We start from the raw sequence: 10,766 nt of genomic DNA, 5'->3' as shown, positions 1-10,766 counted from the left end.
TGTATGATGCCAGTTAACCCATTCAGGTGCTCATTAACAATCCCACCCTCCAGTGCCCAACGCTTTTGTCACCAACCCTCCTCTCTTCCCCCTGCCTCCCTCTCTTTCTACTTCCCACTGCACCATTGGCAGGACTTCACACCGTTGGCCCCCCTCTCCCCCACCCTGCCGGCCTCTTGTAATTCCACTCCTCCGCTGCCGTTGGCGCTGTGACGGGAGGCTCCGTTGGGGAGCGGGCGCCGGCAGAGCCGCGCGCACCCTAGCGGCTGGGAGGACGCATTTGCGGCTCGGCGGGGAGCAGGAGGGGAAAGGTTACCCGCTCTCGGTCGGTCGGTCGGTCGTTACGTTAGCAAAGAGCGGAGCGCCTTCTGGTCAGCAGGAATCTAGGGGAGTAGCTGCTTCTCCATCTGGTGAGGGGGGTGGTTAAAGGAAGCGGGGAGGTGGTGGGCGGTAATAAGCGGCGTGTGTCGGTCTGCATCGGGTAGGCCCGGGGGTTGTCATGGCAGCCAGGACTAAGCCAGGCTGGGGTTCCTATCACAGCTGTATTTCCCCGCTCCCTCTCTCCACTTGAAGCACACTGCAAAATAAACTGAACCTCGCTGTTAAAGCGAGCTGCTGCACTGAAGGTTAGAGTCGAGAGCGGTGGTGCTGGAAAAGCACAGCAGGTCCGGCAGCATCCGAGGGGGCAGGAAATCTCTCGACTCTAGTCATAGAGATGTACAGCATGGAAACAGACCCTTCGGTCCAACCCGTCCGTGCCGACCAGATATCACAACCCAATCTAGTCCCGCCTGCCAGCAGCCGGCCCATATCCCTCCAAACCCATCCAAATGCCTCTTAAATGTTGTAATTGTACCAACTTTCACCACTTCCTCTGGTAGCTCATTCCATACATGTACCACCCTCTGCGTGAAAAAGTTGCCCTTAAGTCTCTTTTATATTTTTCCCCTCTCACCCTAAACCTCTAGTTCTGGACTCCCTGACCCCATGGAAAAGACTTTGTCTATTTGCCCGATCCATGCCTTTCATAATTTTGTAAACTTCTATAAGGTCACTCCTCAGCCTTCGACACTGTAGGGAAAACAGCCCCAGACTATTCAGCCTCTCCCAGTTTGGTTTGATTTGTTGTCTAGTGTGACATCTGATGAAGCCTGCAGCCTCTCACCAAGACTATTCCAGTTTCAGCTCAAGAAGTAACATCAAGCTAGATTTATGGGCCAGGCAAAGGAAGATTTTGTTCCCTTGAGCATAATTGTAAACTTAATTCTTCTTAAGTGTGGAATTCTGATAACAAAGCAGAAGTGCACAGAATAGTCCTGGCCAAGCATCTTTGCTCAAAATATTAGTCTGTTCTTGACTGTTTTCACATATGGATGGAGACAAAAGCAAACTGCAGATGCTGGAAGCTGAAAATGTGTTGCTGGAAAAGTGCAGCAGGTCAGGCAGCATCCAAGGAGCAGGAGAATTGATGTTTCAGGCATGAGCCCTTCTTCATGCCTGAAACGTCGATTCTCCTGCTGCTTGGATGCTACCTGACCTGCTGCACTTTGCCAGCAACACATTTTCAGCTCTGATCTCCAGCATCTGCAGTCTTCACTTTCTCCCTGCAGATGTTGGAATCCAAGGTAGACAAGTAGGAGGGCTGGAAGAACACAGCAAGCCAGGCAGCATCAGGATGTGGAGAAGTCGAAGTTTTGGATGTCATCTTCAGGACTGGGGGTGGGGATGGAGCTGATGTCAGGATCTTGGCAAAGATTGCTCTAGTTTCAGTAGCTGTAGTAAGTGATTGTAGTGAGACAACTTTTCTGCTCTTGATTTTGGAGGTTGGGTAGGGAGACAGGGAAAGAAAAGTTACCCTTCTCTCGGAATAAATTCTATCTCTTTCCAAGGTACAGTACATATAGTCAATTATTTTTCAACAGGCATTGACATCTGTCATGGAAACTGATTCAAAGGTACAAACATCAGAATCAAACAATGATTTCAGAATCCATTTTAAGCTTATCTTACTTTTTAAAAATGTTTTCTGGAGTTTTAATTGTGGAACAAAATGGGAAAAGGGCTGTTTTTTTAAAAAAAGCAAGGATTATAATCTGGATTGCTGCACTCTTAAAGCAATCTGCCTGACACGCATTGTAAATGTTTTTTATTCAAGAACAGAGGGAGCTTACTACAGATGAGGTGGGTCTCTCTGTGAGGGGGGATTTGGCTAGTAACAGTTAGCTCAGTGGTTTGAGGACTGGTGACCTGTTGTTACTACCTGCCAACAACAATATTTTTGGCTCGCAGGTAGCTGAACAACTTGTAGATGTTTGGTCAGACTTTTGAAAAGGAAGGAACTTCTGTTTGCATTAAAAAAAAACTGACGTCTGAAATGTCATGTTATTTCTCCTTACCAGTTGCTATGGGTTATGGCTTTTAACTGCTAAGTCAGAAGTGTAATAAGTGTGAATAGTTACTCTGAGCCTCCTGCAAGCAAAAGTACCTGGAGAAGGGAGATGAAGGAGGACCAAGTCCTGACAAGCTAAAAGGATCATCTCAGTGAATCCTATGGATCGGAACTGCCTTCTGTCTGCCTGTAACACCCATGTTTGTTTTATCTGTCTGTGTTTTATCTTTGTGTGTATAGGGTAAATTTTATAAAGGGGTTAGAGATTTAACTTGTAGAGTTGCATATCAACAGTTCTAGTTGAGTGCAGCAGCTGTCCTGGTCAAAACTTTTATGATCCAACATAGTGTTAGACTGACCTTTATAAAATGCATAATTTAAACACCAACAAGGAGTCTACTTGGTTCACATGATGTTTCAATTTATCAGATAATAGGTCATCCAAAAGCCTGTATCCAACATGGCCTTGGCATTTAAGGTACTGGGTTTGGATGTCTGATGTGTAGTAGCAAGCATTCACCTTCCACTTAATCTCTCATTTTATCACTCACTTTATTTAAGCAGCTCAAATAGTTGAGTGTAGTGAAGAAATGCAGTGACCAGGTCACAATAACTGATCTTAGCTTGCACTTATCAGGAGTTTTTGTGGCATGTTTTGAATTTTTCTAAAGGAGTTTGTTGCATTCGAGTTATGTGATCTGCTATTCTCCGGCTTAACCATGAACTTGTTTTATTTTTGGATCAAGTTTGGGGTTACACAGTATTTAATAATCTTAATTGCTAAGAGTTGGTGAGGAATTCAGAGTATACAAAAGGTCATTAAACCCAACCAGTCTTCTTGGTGGTTAAATTCCAGAAAGCATCCTTCTCTCTAACTGTTTTAACATATCCTTCTGTTCTTTTCTCTCTCAGAAATGTATTTTATTCATAAAAAGTCTCTTTGTATATGTACATTGTCACAAATGCAGCCTGCCTCTCCCAGTCTCAGTTCTTTTCTCTCATAAGCTGAGCCATTTCCTTAGATTTTGTTTTTACAGGCAGCTAACATTTTCTGATTAAAGACAGTTAAGGTAAATGATCACTTGATGTGATATTGCTCTTTTATAAAAGTTCGTAAAGTTGGAACTCCATCTCTCGTACAAAGCCCTCACCATCACATTATCCCTTTGACGTCCGTGATACACTTAAAATGTGAATTTGGTATTTTATTTGTATTTTTAAGGTTTCTTCAAGGATTGTATCAGCTGCAAAGTAGGCAATGGAGAAGAATTCTTGCATTACTACCACTGATGGGCCTCCAGTTACTCAAAGTAATCAGAAAGCGACAGTAATAATGGGAAAAAATGACTCTTCATCCGACTGGTAAGTGAACTTACTGAGTACCGAAACAATTTTGCTTTTGTACAATAGTGATAGCAGATGACAGTGAATTGTCAGACCTGCTCCAAGAATGAAACCACAGAATACTAAACCAATAAAATATCTTAGAACTGTTCCAGCACAGGAGGAGGCCAATTAGCAATCATACCTAAGAGAACTCTCCGTAAGACCAACTTGGCTTGTACAACTCTTCTGTACTCTTGGAGATTTTTTTTTTCTTTTATCTGATCCAATTTTCTTTGGAAGCTACAGTTGAACGCACCTACTTTCAGACAGTGCATTCTTAATTAGTTGCTACATAGTGTTTCCTCATGTCACCCCTGTTCTTTTGCTGACGGCTGTCTCATCCTTCAATATGTTTTACTGTAGTGATTCAATTTATTCACATTTGATCCTTATGAAAAGGGGAGCCTCATCACTCTAAATAAATTTGGATCCAGTTTTTAGAAGGAAAGGTGGCTGCCAAGAACATTGCTCCAAAACCTTTACCATAATTTTCCTTTCACAGTGGCATGCTTTGTATGTGATGCAGACCTTAATTTTAGGTACCCACTGAAAATTAAGGCCAGTACATTTTTAGGAAGGGGAAATATACAAATTAAGTTAAAATAATACTTTGCATTTGAAACAGCATTTACATGGATTACAATGCCACAACGCCTGTGGACGCTGAGGTTATTCAAACTGTTCTTGAAGCCATGCAGGAAGCATGGGGAAACCCTAGCAGTTCTTATACTCCAGGTATGTAATGAGTAGACTCACAGGTGTGTGACTTCCAACAGCTCCTCTCTCTACTTACTGTGTCACCACAGAAATTCGGCATCTTAACTTTTATTGCAGGTAGAGATCTCTGTGCATGCAAGGGTACTTACACAAGATCTTGCTCAATAGAATTTCTGAACAGAAGTAACATTATATTCCCTGGTTGGATCTCATACTGCAGCTGCTGACCTCAAACTGGTAGTAGCTGTTCAAATGCAGCTGTAAAGCACAGAGTTTGCAGGCAATAATCTCATGACTTGGCATTTTTATTGAAAGACTCCATAGCTGGGATTAGCTGCTCTTGTAAGCCTTTCTACACTGGCAGAATGTAATACTGAGCAGAGAGACAGTATGCTGTTGAATGTTGAATTATGAGAGCTATTTCCAATGTAGAGAGGACTCTTGCTTTTCTTAATTTTTCATTAAATGCAAATTCCTCCTTTTTATTACTCTCTCGCCAGTGTTAAAAGTGGAAATGCTTGTATAGAATTGTTCTATAGCAAATAATGACAAATGCTGCCTTCTGTATTCTTTGTGTAACTAACTTATGATTAGGTAAGAAAGCCAAGGAGTTGATAGATAGGTCAAGACAGAGTGTGGCTCAGATGGTTGGAGGTCGACCAGAAGATATCATTTTCACCTCTGGTGGAACTGAGGTAAGAAAATAAATCTGATTTAAGTCCCGGTTGTGGTTACTGCATTTATTATATACTCACATGTAAGACAACCCCATCCCTAATTCCACCCAACTCTCTACCATCCCACTTCCATCCCTCTCACCACTCCATAATCAAAAACCATTATACAAGGCAAGAACCAACATTGTAAATTTGCATAACATTCAGCTCTGGGTGTATTAATGTTTTCCTTGGGTGACTGATAACTTATACCAAATTACAAACTGTTCCTTGTAATAGTGCACTTCAAGAATTGGGCTATCATTCATTTCATTCAGCATGGAGGGTACTTCTAGCTAGGGGAGAGAGAAAATTGTGGAGACTTTCAAATGCAACTGTTTAGTTGAACAGTTTAGAAGTAGATTTCTTATATATCTCATCCACACAGTACCTGACCCAATAACCCATAATCTGACTGATCCAAGACTTAATCACCTCTGATGTGTGATAAAAGATAGTTTGTTTCAATGCACCTGTTGGTGCAGGTTACGTGGCACCGAGCGCAAAAGAATCACAGCACTGACACTGAATCCTAAATTCCCTTGTTCCGTATGTCACCCTTCCCCACATAATTTCCTGGAGTTTTACATTCTGCCTTTATGCAAAGCTAGCAATATATGAGTATCAGCTAACATTGTTTTCCAGGCTAACAATCTAGTCTTTCATACGGCAATCAAGTACTTTTGGGACCACCAGCAGCAACAGAGACACAATTCTGGAAGTATGGATACTGATCCAATGGATAGGCCATTACCTCACATCATTACATCAAACATTGAGCATGATTCAGTGCAACTCGTGATGGACAATCTGATCAAGGAGGAGAAAGCAGGTGAGATGTTATTGCTCTGCCTTATGCCAAATTGTATAAAACTTAACTATAAAGATACATATGTAAAGTTCTGCTATTGTATTATAAATATGCATATCTTTAGTGTCTTGGCAATGAATTTACAGTAGATTGTCATCTGAGGTGAACAGGTGAAATTTTGTGTCCCTACTTTAAAAGAACACTGATGGTTGATTATCTATATTCTATACTCCCAGTCACTAGAGGAGCTAGCTGTGACCTTGACATCCTCTTCCAAAAATATTTCTTTTGCGCTTGGTGCCATACAACCTGCACCAATAGATGCATTGAAAACAACTATCTTCTATCACACATAGAGGTGGTTAAGTCTTGGACCAGTCTTACTTGCCTGCCTCTGAGTTAGATTATGGGTTATTGGGTCACTTTGCACAAGCCCAGAGCTGAGAACTCAGTATCCTGTTCCTGTTTTTCCTCCTACCCTTTGACCCCATTAGCCTAAAGACTGTATCTAACCCTTTGAAAATATTCAATGTTTTGGCCTCAACTGCTTTTGCATCCAATAATTCCACAGCTTCATCACTATTAGCATGAAAAATATTCTCCTTATCTTAGTCCTAAAAGGCTTAGCGTGTACCCTTAAACTATGACCGCTGGTTCTGGACTCCCTGGTCATTAGAATATCCTTTCTGCATTTACCCTGTCTAGCCCTATTAAAATTTTACAGATGTTTTTGAGATTTCCCCTCATTCTTCCAAGCTCCTGTGATGATAGTCCTAACCAATCCAATCTCTCTTCGTATATCAGTCCTGTTATCCCAGAAATCAGTTTGCTAAATGTTCAACTCTCTCCCTCCCATAGCCAGTCCTTCCTCCTTCCAAAAAGAAGACCAAAAAGGCTTGCACACTATTGCAAGTAAAGCCCTTGCAACTGCAGCAAGACATCCCTGTTTCTGTGCTCGAATTCTATCTGTGAAGGCCAAAATACCATTTGCTGCCTTCACTGCCTGCTGCGCCTTCGTGCCAACATTTTGCAATGGGTGTACAAGGATAGTCAAGAGTCTCGTTTCACCTCCCCCTTTCCCAATCTATTGCCACTGAAAAATCAATCATCCTTTCTGTTTTTGCTACCAAAATGGAAAACCTCGCATTTATCCAAATTATGTTTCTGGCGTGCATTTGATCACTCAACTTGTCCAAATCACATCCTCCTCACATTTCCCCTCCCCAAGCTTTGTGCAATGAAAGGAAAATAAAAACTCATCCAGTGAAATTAAGTTAGAGAAAATGTTAAAAGAAATAAAGACTTTCCTTATGAAACAGCATTTGGGGTATTGAGGCAGAGATCATACACCTTTGTAAAGGAAAACATTTGCAGAAGAGGAGGGTTTTGGAAATAGCAGGGTCAGAAGTCAGACAACACCAGGTTGTAGTCCAACAGGTTTATTTGAAATCACGTGCTTTTGGAACGTTGCCTCTTTGTCAGATGAAGTGAGAGAGAAGCACATAAGGACAGAATTTATAGGCAAAGAGATCAAAAGATCATATATGTGGTGTGAGTGGAGTATCCACCAGCCGAATAACAGGTCTCTGCAAGTGGTCAAGAATGTCAGATACAGTGAGTAAAGTGTCAACAGCTGAATAACAAGCGAAGGAATGGCCTATAAGCTCATTAAATGGAGCAGAGATAATTACAAAAATTAAAAATAAAAGGTTGTGCTGGGGACAAATCAAATGACTGGAATAACGTAATAGCTTTGAGTCGTGTGCCAAGGGTCCAACTAAAGTAATAAGTGATCCAAAACTGTACAAATTAATAAGGTAGAGAGGTTACAACAATTTTTCAAGGTGATGGTGTCAAAACAGGACAGTTAGGAAGATTTTACAAATAGAGCAGTGTGATAGTTCAACATGAACCCAAGATCATGATTGAGGCTGTCTTCGTGGGTATAGAAGGTAGGGATGATCATATGATCTCTCTATCTTAATTTAGTTTGTACAGTTTTGGATTACTTGTTACTTTGGTTCGATTCCCGACATGCAACTCATACCTCTTATGTTATTCCAGTCATTTGGTTTGTCTCCAGCACCACCTTATTTCTAATTTTTTGTAATTATCTCTCCGCTTCATTTAATCATATTACAGATTATCCCTTCACTTGTTATTCAACTGTTGATACTTCACTCGCTCTATCTGACACTGTTGACCATTTGCAGAGACCCATTATTCAGCCTCCAATTAGATTAGATTACCTACAGTATGGAAACAGGCCCTTTGACCCAACAAGTCCACACCGACCCTCCAAAGAGTAACCCACCCAGACCCATTTCCCTGCCCTATATACACCCCTGACTAATGCGCCTAACAATATGGGCAATTTAGCAAGGCCAGTTCACCTAACCTGCACATCTTTGGACTGTGGGAGGAAACCAGAGCACATGAAGGAAGCCCACGCAGACATGGGGAGAATGTGCACACTCCACACAGACAGTTGCCTGTGGTGTGAATCGAACCCAGGCTCTTGGTGCTGTGAGGCAGCAATACTAACCACTGAACCACCGTGCCATCAACACTCCACTCATAACATTCGTATGATCTTTTGATCTCCCAGCCTTTAAGTTCTGTGCCTGAGTGCTTTTCTCTCTCTTTACTTGGTGAGGCGGCGATGCTGAAAAGGTTTATGATTTCAAATAAATCTGTTAGAATATAACCTGGTGTCATCTGACTTCTGACCTTGTCCATCCCAGTCCAACATTGACACCTCACATCAGGGAAATAGCAGGACACTGAGATTATTGGATTCTTCTGTCAAAAAGCCGACTGAAAACGTATGTGGATATCTTGCTGTGCTTTGCAGGACAGAGATCCCTTAACATATTTCCATCAGCGGGAAGAGCATGTGAAATTTTTTTCATTGTATTTCAAACCTTTGAATTCAAATCTCAACCCATATTTGAACTATAATTGCTGTTAACTGAATCCCACTTGACTTTTGCAATATTGCTCAGGTTGAATTTTTTTTAGCATTAATAGTGGATCTCCTGTGGAACTGTTTGTGATAAGTTGAGTATTGCGCTGGAATGTTAAACATTACAAAGCACAATATGGTTTTGCTGCTCAGATTGAGCTGCATTTTAAGTGTTTTTCTCCTCCAGGCCATAGCGATGCTTTCTGATGTCATTAGAAGCCTCTTCTGCTGAAATTTTAGTTCTTTTTGAGTTTTTTTAGCTGCTTCTACATCTGCAGATCCTCCATAAAGATGACAAGCTCAAGGGCATGACTGGCTTTTTAATTTCTTTTAAGTTGGTTGAGTTATGTTTTGTTCTATGAATGTTATATAAAACAACCAGAGGACTTGCTGTTACACAGATAGATATGTGACAGTTCCTAACTTGGCTGGTGTTTGCCTTTTTACTGGCTAAGATTGGATTAAACAGTTCCAGTATGTGTGGAGCTCAGAGTGTAGGGGTATTTTGGGAGTTATATGAACTTTGTTAGGAATTGGAACATTGCTTGGGAGTACTTGGCCAGTACAAGAAAATACACCTTGGCCAGAGAAAGAGCAGCTGCTAAAAATTGGTGAAAAACTCCTTAGCTGGTTGAAAATTGAATGGTTTTGAACTTTATGATAAATGTTGATAAATGTTTTAAAGCATTAACATTTAAGGAGCATTTAACTGAAGGGATCATTGTTTTTCTCCATTTCAGAAGCTACGTTTTTACCTGTTTCCAAGGTAACTGGATGCGTTGAAGTGGGTGATGTAATAGCTGCTGTCAGGCCAACCACCTGCCTTGTTTCTCTTATGCTTGCTAACAATGAGACAGGCATTCTGATGGTAATCATGCTTTTATTTTACTCTCATGAAGTAAATGTCAAGGCTACAATTCCTTGCCTGTATCTCTCTTAGAACGTAGTAGTGGCCCTTATTTTTGACGCAACTGTGGTTATTTGGCCACGACAGAGAACAATTGAAAGTCAATTACTCTAGAGTGGACCTGAATGCTCATGAAGGCCAAGCTAAGTATGAATCACGGATTTAATTCCCTTAGGACATTAGTGAACCAGTTGGGTTGAATGACAATCTGGCAGTTCTGTGCTGATTTTAGCGGTTACCTTTCTTTTAATATTATTTTCAGATTTGGTTTTTAAACTGACCTCAAAGTCTCATCTGTTATAGTGGGGTTTTAATTCTCTTTTTTTTCTTGATTTCAAGTCCAGGAACACAATCTGGATTACAGAAATATTACAGTTAAAAATGGCCATTTTCATTTTCTTTCCCAACTTAACTCTGCTCCTCTCTTAGAAAGGAGTGCCTAGTATTTACTGAGTTATTTAGCTTCATACCACCGTGGAACCTTGTGGGTCACCATATGAAGTTTAAATCTTGATTCTTTGACATCCAAGATACAAGCATTTGGATTTATCCATTTTGCTAGGTAAACTATTGAGTTAAAAACACAAGTGCAAATTTGAGTTAATGCCACATTAAAAGCAAAGTACTGGAAATCTGAAATAAAAACAAAAGGTGCTGGAGATACTTGAAGTCTGGCAGCATTTGTGGAGACAGAAGCAGGGTGAATGTTTCAAATTCAATGGTTCTTCTTCAAAACTTAGACTCTTATGGAGTGGAGTGATAATAGACTTGAAATGTTGACTCTTTCTTTCTTCACAGATGCTGTCAGACCTGCTGAGTTTCTACAATACTTTATATTTATTTGGCCACATTGTCTGGTTGTGCTAGCTGCCTTT

The 10,766-nt window shown here is 41.0% G+C and overlaps 1 protein-coding gene across 5 annotated transcripts in view; it reads left to right on the top strand.

The window, feature by feature from the left end:
* Positions 1 to 266: 266 nt before the first annotated feature.
* Positions 267 to 10,766, top strand: part of scly (selenocysteine lyase) — a 43,298-nt gene continuing 32,798 nt past the window's right edge. For 4 of the 5 annotated variants that reach the window (XM_072573049.1, XM_072573053.1, XM_072573052.1 and 1 more), the window contains exons 1-6: positions 267 to 410; positions 3,612 to 3,751; positions 4,401 to 4,510; positions 5,087 to 5,187; positions 5,854 to 6,040; positions 9,725 to 9,852. In XM_072573049.1, the coding sequence (XP_072429150.1) occupies positions 3,648 to 3,751; positions 4,401 to 4,510; positions 5,087 to 5,187; positions 5,854 to 6,040; positions 9,725 to 9,852 (630 nt within the window). In that variant the 5' untranslated portion in view covers positions 267 to 410; positions 3,612 to 3,647. The remainder of the gene's footprint in view (positions 411 to 3,611; positions 3,752 to 4,400; positions 4,511 to 5,086; positions 5,188 to 5,853; positions 6,041 to 9,724; positions 9,853 to 10,766) is intronic. The other variant, XM_072573051.1, reaches the window with a different exon arrangement.

The sequence above is a fragment of the Chiloscyllium punctatum genome, chromosome 6 (genome assembly GCF_047496795.1).
Source record: "Chiloscyllium punctatum isolate Juve2018m chromosome 6, sChiPun1.3, whole genome shotgun sequence".
NCBI classification, from domain to species: domain Eukaryota; kingdom Metazoa; phylum Chordata; class Chondrichthyes; order Orectolobiformes; family Hemiscylliidae; genus Chiloscyllium; species Chiloscyllium punctatum.
The sequence above is the reverse complement of the archived record's forward strand: the minus strand, read 5'-3'. Positions and strand labels throughout refer to the sequence as shown.